Raw genomic sequence first — 24,631 nt, forward strand, 5'->3', positions numbered from 1 at the left:
TATTTTTTCAATTTATATTTGTCTCATATGTGCATTTGTTTGATAATCTGAAACAAAAGAAATCTTTCAGGGACAAAGTACGTTTTCAGAGGACTGTACACCATTATACAATATTCATTAAAGGCAGCTTCCAAGGTCATTGGGTCAACAGCCTGCAATCCCCCCTACCCACATAATAGTGAGCCCGTGGCAAAGTCATTCAAGTCGGCCCCCTTTGATAGCTCATGATGCATAATTGTTAAGTCTGACCTTTTGACATGAGATTCACTGAGAGTCAGTGGTTTAGTATCCCTAAATCCTCAGTCACAGCCAAACCATAATATTGGTCTGCTGGAGATTGTTTGGTTACATAAAGCCTCCCTCCTCCCCGGCCCATCCATATTTGCTGCCTAAACAGTAGATGCTATTGATCCAAACTGAGTTACGTCATCACAGCAGTTTCCACTTGTTATAATTTATGGCTCCGGTCAAGCAAAACACTCAAATTTGAGTATTTTCATTTTACGTACAGAAAAAACAAGTATCGATAAGTTCTGAATGAAATATTACATAAGAGCATCACTGATGTGTGGACTGCAGACTCTGAAGGTCCTCAACAAAGAGTGAGCTTAAATACTATAGTGAACAAATAAAAATATTTGTGGATTTTGCATGCATAGTATTACGAGGATGATGATGTTGAAGTGACTGATGAGTGAATAATTTGCACAGAAGTAAAAGTACATATGTAATGATTTTTGCTGACTAATTTCACTAATGAAAGTGATGTTCCATTTGCTTGTTCATTTCTCACATGATGGGCCCCCCTGGAGTCAGGGGAGCAGTGGATTAAACTCTTGGACACTCATGGAGCAAAACAAACAGGGGAAAGGTGGCAAGAAGGTTAAAACTGATTGAATCTCATATAATTCGACATAGATAGACGAGGGGGGAAAAAAGCGCAGACACCCTGAAATATAAACACAATCCCTAACAGAAGTGATTCAATATTTATTGGATCACTCCAGCAGGCAGTAACACATTAAGGTGTGAATACGGTCGATGATAAATCTGTCTGCAGTGTTTATTAAATTACATGGAACATGACAGAGCCAGCTGGTCTCCAATAGAAAGCATGACTCAAAGCTATATCAAGAATCTTTCTTGGTGTTATGAGATAGCAAATCGTTAATGAAGGTACATAAATATTGTGTGAGTGAAAACTTTTGCTGCATTCTTTTTTGCTGCCATTAAGATGCACATATTAGCAATAAGACCTTTGATAATCAGAATCTTGTAGGTTGTTTACTGCGTACCGCAGGCTGATGTCTTGTTGCAACATTTCCTAAATGCTACCCTCTACCTTTAGGCATTTAGATGATTTGACACATTTTAAATCAAATTGATCAAGTCTTGGGATCCATAGCCACACAAATTTAAGACAACTTTTTTTTTTATTTTATTTTCCTCCTTAAGGTGGTTTGGTTTTTGTTTCGGTTTTACTCATAAGTTCTCATGAATAACTTATGAGAACGTATGAGTTAATCTTTTAGTACGCCTATTGAGTTGATTTTATCGCAAAAAGCCATTCAGTCAGTCCAATTACTAATGACATAAAGCATTCAGGCATCTACTTGAGGCAAAGATGGAGACGAAAAATTATTTAATTGAATTTGAACATGAATTGTTGATGGTGCCAGATGAGCTGGTCTAAGTAATGCTGAAATTGCTGATCTGCTGGGGTTTTCGCACTCCATCCTCTCTTGGGTTTCTCGAAAGTGGTCTGAGAAAGGGAGAGAGAGAAATTTGCTGAGCAGCAGTTGTGTGAACAGCAATGGCTTTTTGATGTCAGAGGTCAAAGGAGACAGTAGTTCAATTAACCTCTGGTTAGTAATAGTGTGAAGAATGGCTTGAACACCACTGTCTTTCTGAGTAATGTTGCTGGCCATATCCAGCCCTTTATTAACACAGTGCCCTCCAATGGCCTCCAGATCTCTGCATGGTAGTGCAGTGGAATAGCAGATTTGCATCATGGAGGAGCAGCTGACAAAATGTCAATGGGGACCACAATCCCAGATAAATATTTTCAGCACCTTCTTAAATATGCGCCATGAAGAATGAAGGCAACTCTGAACCCAAAGTGGGTTCCAAACAGGAACCACCAAGTCATATCTAACAACTGAGAAGAAAGGTGCAAAATGTTCATTGTGTTTCTGCACAAAGCCACAGTATCTTATTTCTGGCCTGAACATTGCTGTCTATTTTTTTTTTTTTTTTTTTTTTTTTTTTAAATCTATTCAACTTTTTTCATGTTTAATCATCAACTGACCATTTTGGGCTGAAGGTTTAGAGCTTTTACACATAATGTGTGCTTCTTAAAATTGTCAGATAATTATTAGCCGATGTAATCAGAAAATACGTCAAAATTACAGTGAACGTGATCAAATTTTCAGTACCTGTTGTTTACCTGATTTGGTTCACCAGAATTAAAAAAATACATATTTCTCACTGGTTGGGCAATAAAAGAGGAAATTTTTAAATAGACATCATATGATTCATTTAGGCAGTAGAAGGGATTTTTATGTGGTATGATTAATCTCCAACTATATCCCATAATATGGAGGAATTATTCTGCCAAAAACTTCTCCATAATATCCTCCATACAACCACAGTTCTCTTTAGAAAAGCATGCGCCCTGAGGGAATGCCATACCTTCCTTAAGACTGAGGAATGAGAGCCAACTCACACTCTTCCCATGCTCCCCTACAAGCTCAGCTTCCTGTTTATTTGTAAAGTCTTGTGTTTTTAAAACTCCCACACTGAGATTGCTTTCTATTCCTAATCTGTTCGTATTTATGGCCTAATTACTCCAAGAAACTCAGAAAATAATGGCTGATCTGTAAACGTCATATGAACCGCACACATAGCAGGAGGTTTTGTTATTGGTCTGGTATTTTTTATTTTTTATTTTTTTTGTTTATTGTTCGGTTTCTCGGAGCAGATTCCTCTCAGATTCCAGAGTATTAGCCCGGCAGTGACTCAGGGGCCTTTCGGGGCCTGAGAACACAGAGAAGGTACATTCCTGGCTGTATCCTGAGCTCAGCACTAGACTTTTAAGGAATTCCCCAGCTCTATCGCTCAGCATGTGACTCAACTTCCTGATAATCACTTATCAATGAATTTTACCGTTTATGTTTAAATGCTTTAAAACAATCATCTGTTGTTCTGTTAAATTAGTATTGGTAGGAACAGGTCTCATCCTGGGTAAGCAATAAATACTAAGATAAACATAATTTGCCATGATTAAAATAAATAAAAAATACAAAGTAATCTTTTGTTTCAATCTGATCATCTCAAGAAAAAAAAGTGTGTGAAACTTTAATTTGAGTATATGTGTTTTGGGTTGCAAATATGACATCCAATGGAAATAGATAATTACTCTTATCCATTTCCAAGATAACCATTGAGGTCCCAATGGTTATTGGCACCTCAAAAAAAGCTTCGAAATTTCAGGACTTTGATATCATTTTGATATGATATCAGATTATTTTGATATATCAAGATGATCAATTTTATCTCAATGATAGCCACAAATTTGGCTATGATTGAGATAAAGACTAAATGCTGCAGCATATAACGTTTACAAAAATATGTTTGTTTTACACATTTGTTAATACTGTCACAGATAATCTGTGAAAAGAGCAAGATCTTCCACCTCATCTCAGTGCCTCTCAGTCAAAAACAACCAATGAGGACCAGGAGGAGTATGTTAACGCTGTCAATCATGCTCATGCACATCCTGCTCAATAATGGAGAAAAAACTTATTGTTCCAGAAATCCGCTGTCATTGGTGGCCATGCTAATTAGATTGAGCATTTATGGCACATCCTGGTATGGTGAAACAGCTGAAGCGTGGCAAGGAGCAAGGCAGATAGTGTGAGCAGCGCATACACAAGGATGATAGACAATGCCCTCCTCCAGAGTCTGATTGATTGTTTCTAACAGAACAATGTTTTGTTCAGACGAGCTAAAAAAAATTCACAGATTATTTGACTTATATTATACTGTCATGACATAATAATAGTTTTTAACAAATATTTAAAAACATATTATTTTTTATAAAAATGTACTGCAGTTGTAAGCAAGGAGTCCTGCAAAGGAGTTCTCTAAAAAGAACGGAGAACCTGGTTTTGGTTTATTTACATTTGCCCTATTTGAGACCAAATAGGAGAAATGAGAAATATATGTATATATATATATATATATATATACATATATATATATATATATATATATAGCTTTTTTTTAACCTATTTTTCAAGGTAAAAAAAAGCAATGAAATAAATATGCTGTCAGTAATTTAGCTGATTATAAATTAAACTTGAATCAATATTTCAATCTAAGAAAATTTAGACTACAACAATATTCCTTTTTTTTATATATATGAGGAGAGCTCACTGGTTGTTATTATGACATGTAAAGAGGTATTTCCATACAAAAGTGGTGGTCTCCTCTAACACCAGCTGTCCCCAATGAGTTGGACTGTACATATGGGAGGTGGGGGCTGAACGTTTGTGAATACACCTGCTTCCAGCAGAGACAACAAAGAGGGCCTCACTTTGGGGGTGGTGGCACAATCTAATTATAGACTCTGGGGAAATGACTTCATGGAGGTGACGCCCAGCCCTCGGGTCAGTGTTTTTATGCTTCTCCTAGCAGTAGTAGTAAAAAACTGGACTGCAATGTTTACATTGGGAAAATATATATATTTTTTGTTTTTAATCAACTCTATTAGCCATTCCACTTCTACTTCTTCCCCAGTGGTTCAGTAAGTGATAAACACTCTCAGTGCATTAGGATCTTCAGTGTTTTTGTGGTTTGAGCATCCATCAGGGCTTCTTCAAATGCAGACATAAGCTCTCAGCAAGCACCATCTCGCTAATAACTAGATTACAGAGCGTCATGCTTTGGCCCTCTCATTCACAGGACAATAAGCTGCTTCTAACAGAGGGCTAATGAGCCACAAAGCCAGAACATTTGTCCTATCTGCACTCTAGATCTCGTCGTTAGCCATTAGAGGGCACACCAATTGAATTCTTTCAGTACTGAAAGTAATGAATGAAGAGACAGGAAATGAGTTGACTTTAAAAATGTTACTGAGAAAAATGGTGACGATGATGATGATGAAACTGCCACAGAAAGAGTAAAAGCCTCTATTATTATCTGTATAAATACAATGAATTTGTGTGATGCAGCCATTACTGCCTTGTTATTACAGGTCACACTGAGATAAACAAGTGTTCTTGTTGCACATTAGCACAGTGGCCAATTTACTGCCACTCTTTGTAACCACAATGGTGAGATCATGGGTCCGAGAAGCAAGTTGGATTTATTTTATTCAGATCAAACACCATATTTGAATGAAAAAATAAATAAATATGGATAAAAAGAGAAAAGTTCAAACACAACCAATGGTGATTAAAATAAGGCACTTTGGAGCATCCAGATTGCCATCTTAAGGTATTAAGGCGCCATCTAGTGTTATCCAAAGAGCGTCAAGATGGCTCCTAATAAATTTGGTTGGTGGCACTTCATTAAATATCACCACAGCATTGTATGCTGTCTTATGCACATTTACATATATTAATGAACACAAAAGCTGAAAAAAATAAATCTTTTGCTAAGTGACAGTCATTCAAAAACCCTTAAAAGGACGTTCAGGAAGAAACAAAAACAGCCCCTGAAGCTAAAATAAAGCAAGCTGTTCCTGAACTGGCTGCTTTGTCATGTTGCCATGCTGAACATAAAGGCAATTGTCCACAACCTACATACTGCATAGCATGACAGCAGGGTGGGAGAGCAGTCATACACCGACTGAGGGTTCTGTTCATCCACACATCTAACTTATTTAGCTTTAAAAGTCTGTTTAATATAGAACAACACATTCCCTTATATTTTTAGGGTTTTAGTTGAAGGAGAAGGAAAAGACAGTTTAATAATTTTTTTACTAATAAAAGTCTCAAATATCTGGTGACCTTTTTTTATGTCAGTATCCTTCACTCTGATACCCCTAAATAAAATATAGAAAATAGAACCAATTCTACAGAAGTCACCTAATTAGTACGAATATTCTTATGTTTGATTTAATTTAATAAATGCAGCTGTTCTGTGAAGGCCCCTAAGGTTTGTAGGCAAACAACATTAGACCAATAAATGCACCGGACAGGTCGTGGACAACAGGATTAATACTAATTTATAATAGGGTTATTCTAATAGAATTAAAAACAATAACTTGAGCGAGTGTTTAACATTTCATGGTTAAATCAATCTTCTAAAGATGGAAAGAGCATGTCACAAAGTCAGACCTACCAAAATATGGTTATCAAAGGGGCAGAGCTGGGTTAACTACATTTACTCTGTAACATTTACTTGAGTAATTAATTTTTTATAATAAAAAAATAGAGGTGTGGGAGTAGATTTACTGTATCATCCTATTTATTTTTGAATAGATTGGGAAATGTTACTTATTCTTAGTTTATCATTTAAAATACCCAAATTCACTATATGTTTTTGTCGGTCTGACTACCCAATTTTGAATGAATTACAGCACATCAGAGACGCAGCCAGTTGCTAATGACATGTGCAAAGCTGATAGAGACAAAACCTAAAATACAGTGAAAAATTACCCCACAAAATATTGACTGGATAGAAAAGTGTAAAAAAAAAAAAAGCCGTGCATTTCGATCCACCCACTTCACAATTACGTGGTTTAATTGGGGCTAAACAACGGGCTCTAGGACCTTGCTGCGAGAGAAGATAAACATCACATGACACTGGTTGTGAAGCGGACTGGTTGGGCTGAATATTGACTGAAATGTTGCTTTCTCATTAAGCATTCGTGCAGGAGAAACGCAGAACATCGATTTTGTGAAAAGAGAGCGATAAATGGAGTGATGTCTGTGTTTTAGGTAAAGCTGATCCAAGGAGGCAGCGGACATGGCTGCTGCTTCTTTCCTCTTTGCAGTGTGCATGGCGCTTTCAACTCTTTCAGGAAGTTTGGTAAGAAGGAAGGAAACTAACATACCTTCTTACATTCCTCTGGGTGTTTTTTTTCTAGAACAGTTCAGATAAACTTCGTGTTATGCTCTTTGACTGCAATCGTGTTTTTGCCTACTAGTAGAGATTGAACAGCAGTGATCAACGTCTTTCTGCTTCCTTGTTTAAATTATGAAAATGACAACCAGATGTGTCTGTATGCAGAAGTTCCCATCACTTTGCATGCCATTGGTTCTTCTCGCAGGTCACTGGAACGAGATCCTTTTCTATAGACTACAAGAACCACTGCTTCCTGAAAGATGGAAAGCCTTTTCAGTACATCTCAGGTAGCATCCACTACTCCAGAATCCCACAGTATTACTGGAAGGACCGCCTGGTGAAGATGTACATGACTGGACTCAATACCGTCCAAGTGTGAGCAGAACACATCCAACTTAATGCTATAAACACAGATTGCTTTGCATACTCGTTGATCTTTTCCATATTTTGTCCAGTTCCAGCCACTAACGTCAATATATCTTATTGGAATATTGACAGACCAACATAAACGGGGCATAATTATGATGAAATGAAAAGGATACATGGTGTTTTCGTTTTTGTATTAAAATAAAGAAAATCCTCTCCACAGCATCATAATGCCATCACCGTGCTTCACTGTAGGGATGGTTCTACAGTGAACTACATTGTGATGTATTCAGTTCCTTACAAAACTGCAAACAATTCTTTTTATTACTTCTTTTGCCGCCATGTGTCCTTAAAGGTGAGATTTGCACATGGCACAAATAAGGCAATTATTTATTATTTAAACTTTAATTAGATGTATCAGAGTAAAGAAAGGCATCCAAGACTACACTTTACATATTTTTGATTGTAAGAGGAAAAAGATATATATATATAAACTGTTTATTCCCACCTTGTGTTCTCAGATATGTTCCCTGGAACTTCCATGAACCAGTTCAGGGAGTCCACAACTTCACAGGAGACAGAGATTTGGAGCATTTTCTGAATCTGGCCAACCAGACAGGCCTCCTGGTCATCCTGCGTCCAGGACCGTACATCTGTGCAGAATGGGAAATGGTAATATAAGTAACTTTGGTAATGTACTATATTTAGTTTTTGACATCACAGGCTAAAAAGGGAGCAACTCAATTGCACAACAAGACCTAAATTATACAAATAATACAGTGTAACAAACATTTAAAGCAGCATTGTGAAAGTGACAATGTCAAAGAAAAACAAGACAATCCTTCTGTCAAGTTATTGTTTCAACCAACAAACCATATCAAAACTGTAAATGTATGTCTTTCACTCCAAGAGCCTGTTAAGAAAAAGGGAAAAAGAACACAAAAGGGACAACAAAAATAACCTGCAACATGTGTCACAGTACAGTGTGACATGTGCCTGGATAATAGAAGATGTCATTAATGTAAAAAAAAACCCAACAAAACAACAATGTACAAAGTTTTAAACTTTATGACAGTGACAGACTGCTATTTTAATCTATTTTGTACATCCAGTCAATTTAAATACATTTAAGATGTACCAATTTATAACAACTGTAATCTCAAAGATGTTTACCAGACAAATAGCCATAAATCTATGTCCTGGTGTTATCATTCCATTACATTCAGAGAAAATTTGCATTAACTTTTGAGAAATCCAATCTTTAATTTGGGAGTATTTATTTTTTCACAAAAAGAAAAAAAAAACTCAGTAAAAATTGTCCATAATATCACAGATTCTCTATTGCACTCAGGATTAGAGACTGAAAAAAAATATTACATTTAAAATTGGTAATAACAGTAAGTAAGGGTGGAAAGTCAACATAATATAAAAAAAATAAGAGATCAAAAGAGTTGTATCAGGTGAAATCTATGCAGAAGTTGAAAACCAAAGAGGAAAGTTTAGCAGCAGCCAATCAGAAAAGCAGTCAGAGCATTTATAAGAATAGAAGCATTGATAACTGCAACATAGAAGTATGCAATGTGGACTGACCTGCTTTTCAAATTATAATATGCTATCAAAAACAGACATCTAAGTTCTTGGGAAGACGGGTTAGAGAATAGTTAACAGGCTCATCCAAAACAAATGTGTTACCAGATCACCTTGATTTATTTTCACATAGACACCACATGTGTGAGCAAGATGGGAGAATGGAATTAGATTTTGTAGATCTACATGTTATCAGTACATATATGAAAATGTGTACCGTGTTTCTTAAAAACGAGACCACATTCAGGATATAGAGAATAAGGAGAAAAGGGTTTACAACAGATCCCCGACTGTGATCTGATCTGAGATCCACAAATAATTTTCCAAGAACTAAATGTCTTTACTAAACCTGTGTTGCAGGGTGGATTACCAGCATGGCTTCTTCAGAAACCAAACATCATACTTCGCTCAGCAGACACAGGTAATCAGACACCAATATACCAATATTGTGTTTTCACGAATATATTTATGCACAATTAATATGCTTTCTTCTGTACTAGATTACTTGGAGGCAGTCAGCAGTTGGCTTGCTGTCCTCCTCCCCAAAATTAAACCTTGGCTCTACATCAACGGCGGCAACATCATCACTGTCCAGGTAAAATGACTCGGGTAAATACCGGCAATCTCTAGCACGTGATTGCAGGTAATAATGACTCAACTTCAATGGCAGGTTGAGAACGAATATGGAAGCTACTTCGCCTGTGACTACAACTACATGCGTCACCTGCGGACGCTGTTCCGCTTCTTTCTGGGCGAGGACGTCGTTCTCTTCACCACTGATGGAAACACAGACAAGGAGATGACATGTGGGTCATTGGATGGCTTGTATGCCACGGTGGACTTTGGCACAGGTTGGTGGTATGTGACTGTGTAACGGAAGTCGCAGCTTCATGCAGATCATTCGTTGTTTACCTGATTTCCCTCAGACACCAACATAACTGTTGCCTTCAAGCGCCAGAGAAGATTCGAGCCCCAAGGACCCCTGGTTTGTTGCACACCAGTCCGTCCATCATCATCTTCGGACCTGGTGATTTTTTATGGCTGTAACCTGTTTAGATGTCTTGCAGGTGAACTCAGAGTTCTACACAGGCTGGTTGGACCACTGGGGAGATCAGCATGCCATGGTTGGAGCTCAGAAGGTCAGCAGAGTGCTTGAAGAAATGCTAACCATGGGGGCCAGCGTCAACATGTATGTCTCCTTGAACTCCCAGGCTTCCAGCTTTCCTTCTCTCTACACATATTTGATTAGTCAGCAGACCAAGGCATTGAAAGTGATTATATGTGTCTTCTAGTAGAGAGCCCAGGCCAATTATGTACTTTTAGGTATTTAATTTACATACTTCAGGGCATAGAGTTTTAGAAAATAATGAGAAAAGTTCATTTTCAGCTAGAGCAGGGGTGGGCAATTCTGGTCCTCGAGGGCCAGTGTCCTGTAGCTCTTAGATGTCTCCCTGGTAGAACACACCTGGATCCAATAGCTGAATCACCTCCTCAGTTCAGTCAAGTTCTCCAGAGTCCTGCTAACAACCTCATTATTTGACTCAGGTGTGTTGAAGTAGAAACACATCTAAAAGTTGCAGACCGGCCCTCGAGGCCTGGAGTTGTAACTTCTCTTGTCCTATAAAACAGGCCCCAATGTCACAGTAGATGGAAGATTAATGGCATTCATAAAGATCACCCCTGGCATTCAGAGGTCGTTGCTCATTTACGCAATATATGCCTTCCTCACCAGCTAAATATGACATGAAAATCTGGGCAGCATGTGATGAAAAACCCAGTTATGTTTTGAACATGCAGGTTTAAACTGGAAATCCACCTGGAGGATCATCTTCAGGACTCATTTATCTTGATTTTAGTCACCGGGTCAATTTGACCCAGGGCAGAATAGTGTCTCAAGTTCAATTATAAAAATGGCCCCTTCAAAAAAAAAATCTAAATGTAATATAAAAAAATTTACAAAAAACATCACTTTCAAAGATAATTAGTGTTATTTTGTGTTTAGGTTTTTCAGTGGGCATAAAAAATGTAAATCACATTTTTTATGTCCAAATGAGTAAATTGTTGTCATTGATCCTTCATTTGTGAGGAATAAAAAAACATAATTGCACAAATATTGATTGAAATGGTTAGTATTGGAGTTAATAATCAGACACAAAAAAGATTTGGAGGATTTTTTTGGTTTCTGACAATATAGCATGACTAAACACTCCCCGGGTCAAATTGACCCACGAACATTATTGCTGTACCTCAGAAACGAACATAACAGGAGTGTTAAACCCCAAATTGATCATTTACTATTCAATACTAAAATTGGATACTAAAATACTCCTGAGCATTTTTTTAAAGTCTACTGAAATGCAAAGAAGCTGAGTAAAATTGATTCCTTGAACAATTTTTTATGTCCCATGAGGAAGTTTTTAATGTTTGAATGCTGCTCATCTTGAGTCAACCTGAGTCAAGATTGGTACGAAGATGGCGACAGAACCTCACAGCTTTTACTAATATCTTTCTCAGAACTCATGTTCTCTACCCCTCTTTCTTTTCAGGTACATGTTTGAAGGCGGGACTAACTTTGGCTACTGGAATGGTAAATGCCTTTATTTTCATAGTTTTTAACATTAGTGTGGCTATCTCCTACAAAGGCTCACTCCTCTTGTAAAGGTGCTGATCATGACAGCAGGTTCCGCTCTGTGGTGACGAGCTATGATTACGACGCCCCGCTGACAGAGGCAGGAGACCCCACAGAGAAGCTGTTGGCCATCAGAGATGTCATAAAGCAGGTAACAGTGATGGAATAACCAAACAAGTTGGAAGTAATTCTCAATAAATTAGATAATCAGAAGAGTTTATTTATTTTTTTCTCAAAATGTGAAACTCTTATTTAGTTAGTTGCACACTAACTAATACATTTCAGTCGTTAACTGACCCTGATGGTAACTTACAGTTAATAAAAACCCAACATTCACTGTCAGCATTTTGAATGTTACATTATGCCAATAAAAAATTATTTTTAATACAGCGTCTTGGTAAAGTACGCTCATGTACTCCTGAGTACATGAGCATAGAGTCCTTTTGCATGAAATACTGCATCACTATTTAATGGGCTGTGCTTCACAAGCCTCTTTCTCATCATTTGTTTTTTTTTTCCTTCCACACAACTTTTCCATTGATGATTCAACTTTTCCATAATTATATTGCTGTGTGTATAGAACGTGTCTTTAGCAACGATCTTTTGAGACTCACCCTCCTAGTAGAGGTTGTCAATAACTGTGTGCTGTAAAAATGTAAAGTTAGCAGCTTTTCCATGATTACATAATTTGTGTAATTTTCTAATAAAAGCTGAATTTTCGCTTTAAGCCATCATCATCGAAATGAGTAGGAATAAACTCTTACTGTTTAGCACTCTGCGAGTATTAGTTTTTGAACTGAATTACTTGAATAAACCAGCTTTTGAGTGATATTCTGATTTGTTGAGATGTCCCGATTGTTTCGGAGAAAGTAACAAACCATTGTCATTAGTTTAGAGACATCCCTGCCGGTCCCATGCCGCCAGCAACTCCTAAGTTTGCCTATGGCTTTGTCACGCTGGAAAAGGTAGTAAAATTTAATCAAGATTTTGGCCAAAGCACATTTTAAACTGTTTGAGTGACTCATTATGATTTATTTTTACAGATTGGAAACATTAGCAGTTTGCTAGATACAATTTCTCCTCTTGGGCCGGTCCAATCCAAGTATCCTCTGACATTTGAAGAGATGAAACAGGTACGGTGCTGCCCTGAAGTCAACAACAGAGAAAAGGCTAGCAGCATAGAGACAGTAGACCTCTTGAAATAGAGAAAACTTCTAGACTGTTGTGTCTGCAACCTGTCATGTCCATTGTGTCCAGTACTATGGGTACATGCTGTACCGGACCACGCTGCCCCACGACCTCACAGAGCCCACGCCACTTATATCGCCGCTGAATGGAGTTCATGACCGCGCTTATGTGTCAGTCAATGGGGTAAGAGCTTTCTGTGAACTTTTGTTTGTCTAACCCTCCAGGTTTCCAGGTCAGTGGGGAAAATGCAGATTAACATTATAAATCTAAGTATAGTGTTGTCCTTTTGGAAGCTAATGTGAATGTGTTCAAACAGGTTTTCCAGGGATTGTTGCAGAGAGATACCGTACTCGTGATGAACGTTACAGGAAAACAGGGGGACACGTTGGATATTCTAGTTGAAAACATGGGCAGAGTTAACTTTGGCAGCAAGATCAACGATTATAAGGCAAGGCAACATTAAATATGACCAACGTCAGTCAAACTGTACACACAGAAACTATGGATCTCTTGCCGACAGTATTTCTATGTTTTAGGGCCTGGTGAGCAACTTGATCTTAGGTAAAGATGTACTGACAGACTGGAAGATCTACCCGTTGGACATTGATGGAGCCATTTCAAGAGGATGGCCTCATTCAAACAGTGGGAAGTCCGTCACGTCTCCACGAAGAGAACCTTCAGCTGGACCCACCTTTTACACGGGGACCTTGCAACCTAACGGGCTAGCATGGGACACTTTTCTTAAGCTCATTGAATGGACAAAGGTAATTCATCATTTTATTCCTACACACCTGGTACAGATGTGTATAAAGCCTTAAAATAGCCTCGTCGCTGAAAATTTTGAGATTTCCCTTTGGTGCCGATTATGTTGCCACTGCACTACTTTTTAGCTCACTCAATAAAAATGCTTGTATACCACAACATTTTAAATAAAGGAAAACTGAACATGGGTCATCTTTGGGCCATTTAGTGCAATAACCACCTAAAACCTGTGGCCACCAGAATGGGATTTACCAAACACAAACCTTCATCCATAGCCATCCTTTTCACAAAACACAGCTGAACAAAACATCAAATATACAAACAAAAAAACTGGGGCACAGGGATTTTTGGAAAAATAAAGTATTTCTTAACATAAGATTATTTCTCTAATAAATACAGTCAGATCATTGGTTGGATTTTATTTTTTTTCAGTTTGAGGTAATGCTACTGCAATAAAAAAATACATTTATTTTAAAGCTTTTTACGCATCTCTACCAGGGCTTCCAATAACCGTGGAGGGAGTAATAAGTGTTTTTATAGGCTGTTTTTGTGAGAATAATAAGCGAAGTGTTTGTTTCTAATCAGGGCCAGGTTTGGATTAATGGGGTGAATTTGGGACGATACTGGCCAGGCAGGGGCCCCCAGCAGACTCTGTACGTCCCCGGGCCCCTGCTCAGCACCAGTCTGCCCAACAACATCACGTTACTGGAGCTGGAGGGAGCCCCAGCACACCTGCGGATTGTTTTTATGGACCGGCCTCAGCTCAACGCCACTGCTGGGAAATCCTGACTAATAACATGAGCAAATAATTCTTGCTTTACTGCTGCCAATTCTTCATTCGCTCCCCTGTCTGGTTCTTTAACTTTGGTCATAATATTTAGTCAATTAGCTTATTTTCATCCTCCAGAGTATCTTAGCAGCACATTATGTAAATACCTTGTATAATAATTAGATTTTTTTAAGTGTGTTTATTAAATTATCTTGAATAATTTTACAAAAATCAAAATTTGCGTTTTTACCAAAAATAAAAAGGAGAAAAAGAAACTTGAGACGCCTTTTACTTTTAACTTCCAAACGCCTAGATTCATTTTTCCACAATGGACTTGTTTGGAGGAGCATTTGCTTTCCGATGAGCTTGAACGCATCGTGGGGTGCAGAATGAATACTCCAGGTAGTTAAAAGGGATTTTCCCGAGCAAAGATTCTCCACATGACCAGCACCTCCTGTTGAAGAGAAGGAAATGTCACAAAATATCAGAGAACTCTGAGTATACGCCCATCAAAACTTGGAAATCTTCATCTTTGGGGGACTCACTGGACATTAGAGAGGCTGACCCCTGATGCAACCGCTTGTTCTGCCAACCTTTTCTCTGCTGCCAGCGCTCTCTATGATCAAAGAGCAAAACAATGACACATCCACAGTGCCTTTTCTGAGATCCCAGCTTAACGGCGTGTTTTCTCACCTTTTCCCGATCTGTCAGAGATGCAAACCTTTTCTTCTCCTCTGCCTCCAACTCTTGTTTCCTCTTTTCCTCCTTCTGCTCTTTCTCCCGCTGCCTTCGCTGAGCTCTTTGGGCCTTTTTCTTCTCCACCTTTTTGGATTCAATCTCTGCCGTTAGAGGTCCAGGGACCTGGAGTTGCACAGCGGGAAAGTCATAAGCTTCACCGCTTCAATTTGATGAAATTCACAGTCAGGCAGTTTCTCACCTGTGCCTTGCTGTAGTCATACTTATCAGGGTTCTCACCCATGTATTTACGAAAGACGTTCCTGGTGTCTTTGTCGGGGGCGACGGTATACGGCGTCTGGCCTTTGTTATCCCTGTGAAGAGATATTGCAAAGTTAGTGAATGGGCTACAACCACAAACTTCAATATATTTTATCAGACTTCCCATGGAGACTTGAAAAGCCTGAAATGTTGCTTTGAATTTGGAGATTTTGGATTAATACACCAGGAAAAGAGTTTGAGTTTTCAAACTTTCAATTTTATTCCATTATTTAAAAGACAAAAATCTGAATTTCTAGAAAAAGTTGACGGCTTTTTGCTCTGATTTCTACTTAATTGCTCATTTTTAATTTTTGTCAAGACTTTAGGTTTGTCTAACTCATTGATAATTTGTTTTTCCTTCATTGTGGAAATAAAAATAAGTGATTTTCTCTTCTTAGAGTACTGCATGGGACTACAGAGTGGCTGATACCTGCATGCAGGATCTGCTCCTGCATGTAGGAGCAGCCTGACGACGGCCTTCTGTGCAGCTGCTGCAGCGACATGCAGCAGAGAAAACCCTGATGAGTCGATGGGTTTATTCAGGAGGCTTGAAGGGGCTGTAGAGATATTTTCCTCCATCTCTTCAGGATGGTCCATCGTTTCCTGAGGTAGCTGAAGGAGACTGCAGAGAGCGCCTACATCTCCAACTTTGCATGCAGTAAACAGAGCATCCCTGAGGCCGTAATCAACTGACTCATCAACGGCTTCTAGAGAAATAAAATAACAGATTTAACGACCACTTCAGAGCACTGCAGTGCTGAAGAAATTATGCTATAACAGACAAATTTAGGCATCTGTGCTCACCATCTAGTTGTTTTTGCCCCTGTGGTTTCTTCTTCCTTGTTTTTACAGATTGTTCCTGGTGAGGCGTTGGCGTTTCCTCCTCCTCCTCCTCCTCTTCTTCTTCAGGTGTAGCCTCAGGCACCACGTCTTCTAGCTCACTTGCTCCAGCATTCGTGCTTCCTGTTTCATTTGAATATGGGGGTTTATGTCGGCCATGTTATGAATGTTTGTCTGGTATTTAGACTGAACTAGACCAACCTTGATTATGAAGTTTGCCTTGCTCCTTCTTTTTCCTCCTCCTCTTCCTCCGCCTGGAGGGATGCATTTCATGCTCTCTGAGATCCAGAGTTCCTATCGTGAGCTCCACCATCTCCAGCTGGATTTCCTCTCCCTCTTCATCTGAGCTTTCATTATTTTCTTCCCCTGGTGCCAGCAATACATCTGTGTTAAACAAATTAAATATTATTGCTCAGCATACCAACACAGTTCCCCCACAGACGCGTTCAGGAGTAAAACGTACCTTTCTCTTCACCCGTGATTTTCTGTGCTGCAGCTTTGGGCTTCTTCTTCCATGCAGTCTTAGACGGGCTAAAAACAGCAGACATGTCCGCGTCTTTCCCTGCACAGTCATAGTTAGGATTATTCAATAATTACCCCCTGGATTTACAGAAATAGACAACATGCTACTGCTCTAAGTATGTATTTAAACACACCATACACCTGGACAGTAGAGAGGACCTCGTGCACCCGCTGCACTTCCCGAAACGTCGCCCTACGCGTGGCGATGGGAAGTGAGCGGATCCGGGGGTCATTTTTTTGGAGGGGACCCCCGCGGCCTCCAAAGAAGATGGTCTTGTTGTAGCTGGGAGCTCGAACAAACACGGCAGAGGCGCTGTTCAAGTGCTCAGTCCAGGTTAGCAGAAGATCCTGAATGTCCTGCAGGGAGTTAGGGAAGCTCTGGATAATCTCTGTTAAAAACTGAAACTCACTTAGATCCATTACAAACAGGGCAATACAGTTCAAAGGTTACTTTGATTATTATGGACTATATCTTATAAGTTTCTGAAAATCTAAATATCATATATGGCCAATAAAAAAAGGATTTTTAAACAAAGAAATGCCTTCAGAATTATAGGGAAGGCTGCTGATTGAACAGAACATTCAGCAGACAGTCACCAACAGTTTCAACAAGAAGAAAAAGCCACATAATGTCATTGCCAAAGAAGCAGGCTGTGTACAGAGTGTTGCATCAAAGTATTTTAAAGCAAAGTTAGGTGGAGGGGAAAAAGCGAGGTAGAAAAACATGCAAAAGCAACATGGACAACAGCTGCTTCAAAAGTTGTAGCCTGGATAATGTCCAGATTCAAGTTTTGAGTTATTTTAACACCGTTTAACAAAAAATAAATTAGCTCTAGATTAAAAATGTCAGGATATGTTCCCCCTGCAAAACAAACATATCTGAACAAAAACAGTAAATACCTAAGATTTGGTGATATTTGAATGGGGAAGATTTTAATACAAACTCAATGATAGAGAATTATCTAAATTTGAGCTAAAAGGTAAAATAAAAAACTGCACATGGCTTGTTATTGTGATGGTTAAGAGCCATTAGATTAATAACTTTACTTTGTTACTCTAAAGGCAAAAAAATGAGGCAGAAGAATGCTCTGTAATCTTGCCTTAACAAGCGCTGCCTCGTTGTATCTCCTCAGAGTCGCTCCTGCAGATTTCGCCGTGTGGCTGCGGTTCTGGGAATCTCGCAGTCCTTGGGCAGTGCCTCTCTTTGCTCGAACCGTGTATCGATGGAAAGTCTTGTGATGGAGAACTTGTTTTCTAAAACACAAATACGTCGCGATAATTTGACGACAGTGGACAGTTTAGCCGTCTATTTTAATTACAGTGATCTGAAAGATGAACAAACCCTTCGAAGACGGCTCCAGCAAAATGTCCGCCGCCCGTCATTAATATGACCCAGACAGTTTTCTGATTCACAGTCTTCAGAGAGGAAACTATGTCGTGCTCATCAGAATCTGCCTGAAATATGCAACTGGAATAAATAAGCAGAAGTAGTGAAGAGGAATCCCAACATGAGGCGTACCTGCTGAGCCTCACCTTTCCCATAAGCGCACAGCGATAGATGGACAGATATTCTCCTGCGGAGTTCTGAAACACCACCTTACTGTGGAGCCGGCCAGTTGTTGCACTAGGCTCAGCCGAACTCTCGTTGTCTGTTCCTCTGCCGTCACTGTCCGTGTCCTCCTCATCAGAGTCGGACTCAGACCCTGAGATACTCGACAGGTCTCCTGGGAAGTCAAAGAAACAATTGTATTTCCTTTTTCCTTCTAAAAATCTTCACATTTTGGGAAGCTGACTGTGCAAATATTAGACATCCTTTATACTAGCCATGTTTTTTTCTGCTCTAGCTAGACAGTTGCTCTTGCGTATAAAACCAGATTTGATTGGACTGCTTTTTTTCTTTGTGAATAAATTCATAATTTTAAGCATTTTTGGATTTAATTTCATTATCAAAAGAAATAACAGAACAAATCTGTAAGGTTGCAAAAACGTTTCATGTCACTGTTAACTAGTCCACTAGCAGTGTTGACTACGGTACTTGAAGCTTTTTCAGCGATACTAGTAAACTAGTGCAACTTGTTGAGAGCTAGTGGGCGAAAATGACATTTGACATAAAGGATTTCTAATATTTACATCAATAGCTTTCCATCAGAGCACCATTGTTTCCACACCGGCTCTGGTTTTTTTCTCAAACTCCTCTGCTGTGATGGGAGGCGATCCTGCCATCTTTTGTCTCAAATTAAACCGATGCCAGTCAAGCTTGTAGTGCTCCCTCTGCAAAACAAACACAACCCACTATAAACTGGTGTTCCTCAAACACACACACATTGGTTTCATAGAGTGTTTAACCAGATGGAGTCACCTGTTCCTCTCTGTTATCAAAGGAACATTTGCAGGCTGAGCAGGCCAGTTTGTCTGACACGTCTCTCTTCCAGTCGTCATCTGGACCTCTAATTTTCACACCTGCAAAGTGACATGAACTAGGAATTAAATAAGCAAGAAAATTCTCACTGTCGTAATGCACAAGATGCAGAGTATAGCAATAAAATAGAATATCATTGGAATTCTATTATTTTAAAAAATTCTGAAATTCTGAAGAAGTGATAATAAAAAAAATATCCCAGATCTGCAGATTTATGATCCGCTGCAACTAAAGACGAGCAGTTCTCCTTTTTCATTAAAACGTTATGAAGTGTTTGAGCACAAAGTGCCATGTGAGTTGGAACCACCACATTATCACTGACTGTGAAAACTTTACACTGGTTCTCAAGCAAGCTGGATTATGAGCCTCTCCACGTTTCCTCCAGACTTTGGGACCTTGATTTCTAAACAAAATGTAAAATTTTGTAAATCTGAAAAGAGGACTTTGGACCACAAAGCAACAGTCCAATCATTTTCCTCCTTAGCCCACAAAAGAAGCTTCTGGCAAGTTACAATCCAGGGCTTGTTACTCTCAATTCTCTCAAAAAGTAAACATTTTCCTTCTACTCAACTTTCTATTTAATGTGTTTACTACAACCATCTTCTTTGGCGCTGACCTATTGTGACTTACCCTCCTTGTGAAGGGTGTTAATTACTGTCTGCTAGGCAACAGTCAAGTCAGCAGTTTTCTTTTTGCTTGTGATGTCAGGACTATAACATTTCTTAATTAAACGGTATTTTTGCAACTCCAGCATAATGGTCTAATTTTCTGACCAACTTATTTTTGGTTTTTCATTAACTTTGAGCTATAGTCATCAAAATTAACAGGTCTGCCCTTGAAATATATTACTCTGTGAAATAATGAATGAATATTTGATGTTAGTTTTACTGTTTGAATTATAACACTGTAAATCAGCTCCTTGCTGGTATTCTAACTTGGAGAGCTTCACTTGTACAGCTCATACTTACAGTCTGTGGATGATCCAGTCTCCTTCAGGGCAGAGTTTACCTCCCTCAGCTTAAAAGCTTCTTCGTTTGAGCACAAGTCGAAGATGGAGCGGAGGTCGGTACAAGTTGTCATTGTTTATATATATTTTTTTCTGTTCTGATAAAGAAAAAGCACACAAAACAATATAAACCAGGTTAGTCTTTTAAAAATACAGTACACAGATACAGTGGTAGCTTACTGTTAACCATTCGATTCTTGATATATGGAGTAATGAGAACATACACTCTACGATCCGAAAACAAAGTGTAAACTAATCTTTAATTGTGTTTTTTTTAAGCTGCCGTTACAATTATTTGACAATGTGTCCTGCTAACGACACGTGTAGAAATGACAGCTGGTTTATTTTCTCTTCAAAATGAAACACGACTTCTTACTAGTTTTAGCTCTTCAAACAAAGCTTTAGCGCCTGTAGAAGTAATTAATAAAAATGACCTAAAAATAAATAGTAACTCACCATAAAAGGAAGGCAGTCAGAAAATGTTGTGCTTCCTCCAACCGACTACGGAAGCTCAGGAGTGTCAATTATGCGGTGCGCCGGCAGTTGTGCTGGTATCTGCGGAGCAAAGGTTGCTGACAAACAGAAGAGAACACTGTACAAAGGCACAGAAAATCAATAGCAATTGAATTTTTAAGCATATAATCATATTTCCAAAAAAGTTAATATTTAAATTTCAATTAATTTTTACATATATAAGCGATTTCCAGTACGTGCTTTGGTATTTATTACTCCAAACACTTAAACCTGACTGAACTTAAAATTAGACAGAAGGGAACAAAACCTACCGGTTTTCCTCCTGAATATAGGTCCAAACAGGACCAGTACAAAATTTTATGAGGTCTTAACAGAAGTACGCTTCAGGGCCCTCTTACAGCTAAGAATAATAAGAATAACACTTATGAAAGAGACTTGGAAATAATGTAATGCTATTGTCTAAGCAAGCATTAATAGCCAATGTATAATGACTTCCTTATCACAGCTTTTAGGGATACAGCCAATCAGCGCCAAGGAAAATTAATGGCAGACCTGGATTGGCTGCTTTGCAAGCACCAACCTCTTTGGTTGCCTTTGAAGTAGCATTGCACTTTGATATTTCAGCTTTCCAGTTAGAATTTTTTAGCATTTAATTTAGCTATGATATGTACAAAAATAATCCCCATATACATTTTTGTCACATTAGACTTATTCTAAAATAGTACTTCATAATGATGTGGTGCCAGGTTTTTCCTGGCACTATGACTATGTGGTATTTCGCTACCATCTGCCATTTGGTAATGACTGGCTCCCACCTGGCCACTCAACCATAAAGCCCTTATTGGAGGTCTGTGGCCTACAATTTCTTTGACTTCAGTTTTGGTTTCTGCTCTGTCAACTGTGAAACTTTACACAGGTTTAATAAAATTATCAAGTTGTAAATCACAAGGATTATTAGTGGAAATAAAGTGCACCCAACTCAGTTTATGTGTCATGGAAAATGTGTGAAAACTCTGGTAGGTGTGTATTTAACATTCACAAATTGTGAAAACACTTTCCACCTTGTCATGTGCTTTTCATGAGGGGAAAACTAGACAATTTCATGCACATCAGTTTTAGAATTAACTTGTTAGAACCAATAAGTGGACACATATCAATTTCTAAATGTCAGGTTTTTTTTTTTAATGTGCAACACCTCCATATATCCCCTATGCTTTCATGAACTCTGTGGCCTTGTCACACTTTAAATCTGGATTTGGAGTTTTATTTCAGAAAACAATTTCCAGAAAAGCCCACTGTTCAAACAACTAACATCATGTAAAGGTGGAATAAAGAAGTAGCTTTGGTGGAAATAAAGACTTTATTGGTTTTATTTTTTTTTTTTTTAAAGAGAGACAGCTAATTACTGAGTACAATTAAAAGAAAATAACTCTCCTTGGAAACAATTTACTTTTTTCTTGTTTTTCTTTTTGACTTTCTGGTTGCCACAGGACTTGAAGCTTGTCCTGTAAACAAGAAAAGGACAACACTTTCTATTAGATATATCCACATGCAGAAAATAAACAGCCTGAAACCTTCTAATACCTGCACTGTCACAAGCTTTGAGCTCTGCCAAGCGCTCTTCCACCTCCAGGATTTCAGCAGTAAGACTTTGTACCTTACTTGAGGCACTCTTGAGCTGCTCCTCCAAAATACTAATTTTATTTCTGAAAATATAGTAAACACGGTGTCCGTTTGTTACTTATGGGTTTTTTCTTACAGCAAACAGCATGTCTAGTTACCTGTGTGAGGCAGCCCGTTGATCCAGATGTTCTGAGAGATGTTTTTCCTCTGACAGGAGCTTGCCTAGTTGGTGCAATGCATTACCTATTGCACCATTTTCCATCATAAACTTCATTCTCTGCTCAGTTTCTTTTTTGCTGCAGATGAGAAGAGATCAAAACCCAGGTGAGAGCTGTGTAATCACACAAAGACTTAAAATGTTTGAAGCCATGAAACCAGGACCCTTCTGTGTTTCATTACTTTGCCTGTTCAGCAGACTCTTTGAAAATAAAAATAAAAAAAACAGTGTTTTACTGATCTTCTGCCACTTATGTAGATTTTAAGGTCACCTCGTAATGCAGCGATCACTTTAGTAGGCAGATTTTGTTACTTCTAATAAGGTAATAAGGACAGTGACAGAGTCAGCCAGCCAAAGAGCAAGCAAAAGATAGTATGTGTGGGGGAGGAGGGAAGCACAGGAAAAACTGAATTTTTCTATTTATAAAAAAAAGAAAAATTACAACCCTAGTAAAATATACTGATACCATAGAAATGCCAGTTCATTTTTGTGTCTACGGATTACATCCAGATCCCTAGACACCCTGCGAGAGTTCAGTCTTTTTGTGACCCTAACTATACTCTTCATGAGACTGTCTTAGGGGAGGAAAAAAAGTGTCTTTAGTCAGAACTGACGTTTCTTGTCCATAGCCATCACCACAATAACTTTGGAGAAATTTTAATTAACACGAGTTACGACAACATTTAATTTCAGTAAAGCATTTGTGAATTTGAAGTACATTGTGTTTCAGATAATTTTTTTCTGTCTTATGTCCCATGCAATAAAAAATATTTCTATTTTAAAAACAACCACAATTAGTTGGATATAAACGAAAGATGCCGATTCAAACCATAGTTTTATCACTTTCTAATATTAACTTGCCACCAACAATATGGCTGATAAGCTGACGTATCGTTTATGGACCTATGGCATGCAACCTTTAGCAATGACATCATCAAGGTACTTGTCTGTATGCATACTTTTAAGTAAATTCATTTAAACGCGAATGATGCGGTGCACAAAGTCAATACCAGCGAGCGGTTTCCTCCTCGACACGCAGTCTTTCCTGTCGCGCCTCCTCCAGTTTCTGAGTGGTTTCACTGATAGCACGCGCCAGGTCCTTAATTTGTTACAAGAGAAAAGCGTATGTATTTTTTTTCTCAAACAATTTTCGTGTTGAACGTCTTAATCAACGTTAAATTTTACAGCAAGTCAACTTACAGATGTATTTTTCTCTTGGAAAAATGTACGGTCAGGAAATGCTGTCATTGTTGTCGAGGTTGTGTTTCGCCGTACAACAATAAAACGTGTCAACATGTGACGTATGGTTCTGCGTTATAAAGGGTGCTTCCGCCTCCGGACTGTAGAGCCCGGATAGCTCAGTCGGTAGAGCATCAGACTTTTAATCTGAGGGTCCAGGGTTCAAGTCCCTGTTCGGGCGGAAATTTTTCTTTGTTTCCAAAATTAGTTACAGCTGTGTCCAATTCTCCAATCTGTCTATTATTTTTGCTTTAAACTGCTGTTGAAATCACCGTCTTTCCTCGTTGTGACTGCATTATTATGACAATTTAGACATAATTTAATGGTCTCTCTTATTATTCAAATTATTGAGACAGCAAGGTGTTCCACAACTATAAATGCTGAACAAAAATAGTCATTTAAAAATAGAAATAGAAAAAGTACTTGACTTGAGACTTTATTGATCCAACAGTGAGGAAATCCAGACTTCACAGCAGCATACACCAAGCAATAAAATGCAAGTAAATGACACACAGGCAGTACAGCCTAAATAAGAATGCAAATGTGAATTTGCAAAACTGCATAAAACAAGCATAAAAATAAATATGTAGAAATTACTTAACATCTCATACAAACAGCAAAAAAGAAATTTAATCAGTTTCTAAAACAAAAGTGAAATTACTGAAATGCAGTTAGGTTCAAACTTAGAAATGCATCAGCAAGTCAGCTAGAAGAAAAATTAACCAATTTTCTCTTAAATAGAGTATTTTCTTTATTTATTAAACACATATCAAATTTAAGCCACTGTCTAAAATACATTTTAATGATTGATTTGAAGTAATTCTCAAATATTTTCTAATTAAATACCTAATTCAAGTGGCAATTTGAGTTCTAATTCTTGTTGCCTTTGCGATCCCCATCCTTTAGATTATGCTAATTTT

General features: G+C 38.3%; 2 protein-coding genes, 1 long non-coding RNA gene and 1 other non-coding gene across 4 annotated transcripts; 2 read left to right on the plus strand and 2 right to left on the minus strand.

Annotated features, from left to right (window-relative positions):
• Positions 1 to 6,788: 6,788 nt before the first annotated feature.
• glb1l (galactosidase, beta 1-like) lies at positions 6,789 to 14,650 on the plus strand. Its single transcript, XM_014997388.2, has 16 exons — positions 6,789 to 7,038; positions 7,280 to 7,449; positions 7,962 to 8,112; positions 9,388 to 9,448; positions 9,528 to 9,622; positions 9,698 to 9,878; positions 9,954 to 10,012; positions 10,095 to 10,216; positions 11,574 to 11,614; positions 11,689 to 11,807; positions 12,547 to 12,621; positions 12,700 to 12,789; positions 12,914 to 13,027; positions 13,161 to 13,292; positions 13,381 to 13,608; positions 14,192 to 14,650. Exons 1-16 carry the CDS (start codon positions 6,976 to 6,978, stop codon positions 14,393 to 14,395), a joined length of 1,905 nt encoding a protein of 634 aa, XP_014852874.1. The 5' UTR covers positions 6,789 to 6,975; the 3' UTR covers positions 14,396 to 14,650.
• Positions 11,856 to 21,040, minus strand: ankzf1 (ankyrin repeat and zinc finger peptidyl tRNA hydrolase 1). The gene is made up of 17 exons (XM_014997364.2): positions 20,944 to 21,040; positions 20,615 to 20,730; positions 20,121 to 20,256; positions 19,093 to 19,193; positions 18,902 to 19,004; positions 18,267 to 18,457; positions 18,076 to 18,188; positions 17,834 to 17,987; positions 16,868 to 17,090; positions 16,675 to 16,773; positions 16,413 to 16,595; positions 16,176 to 16,334; positions 15,802 to 16,078; positions 15,313 to 15,424; positions 15,069 to 15,236; positions 14,921 to 14,991; positions 11,856 to 14,829 (listed from the first exon to the last, which is right to left on the minus strand). Exons 3-17 carry the CDS (start codon positions 20,230 to 20,232, stop codon positions 14,691 to 14,693), a joined length of 2,205 nt encoding a protein of 734 aa, XP_014852850.2. The 5' UTR covers positions 20,233 to 20,256; positions 20,615 to 20,730; positions 20,944 to 21,040; the 3' UTR covers positions 11,856 to 14,690.
• Positions 21,041 to 23,482: 2,442 nt separating this feature from the next.
• Positions 23,483 to 23,884, minus strand: LOC148160876 (uncharacterized). The gene is made up of 2 exons (XR_015761708.1): positions 23,673 to 23,884; positions 23,483 to 23,571 (listed from the first exon to the last, which is right to left on the minus strand). It is a non-coding gene; the product is annotated as an uncharacterized LOC148160876 (long non-coding RNA).
• On the plus strand, positions 23,820 to 23,892 carry trnak-uuu (transfer RNA lysine (anticodon UUU)). Its single transcript has one exon. It is a non-coding gene; the product is annotated as a tRNA-Lys (tRNA).
• Positions 23,893 to 24,631: the final 739 nt, after the last annotated feature.

The sequence above is a fragment of the Poecilia mexicana genome, unplaced genomic scaffold (assembly GCF_051168715.1).
Source record: "Poecilia mexicana isolate PSO_F unplaced genomic scaffold, ASM5116871v1 scaffold_2, whole genome shotgun sequence".
Classification (NCBI taxonomy): Eukaryota; Metazoa; Chordata; class Actinopteri; order Cyprinodontiformes; family Poeciliidae; genus Poecilia; species Poecilia mexicana.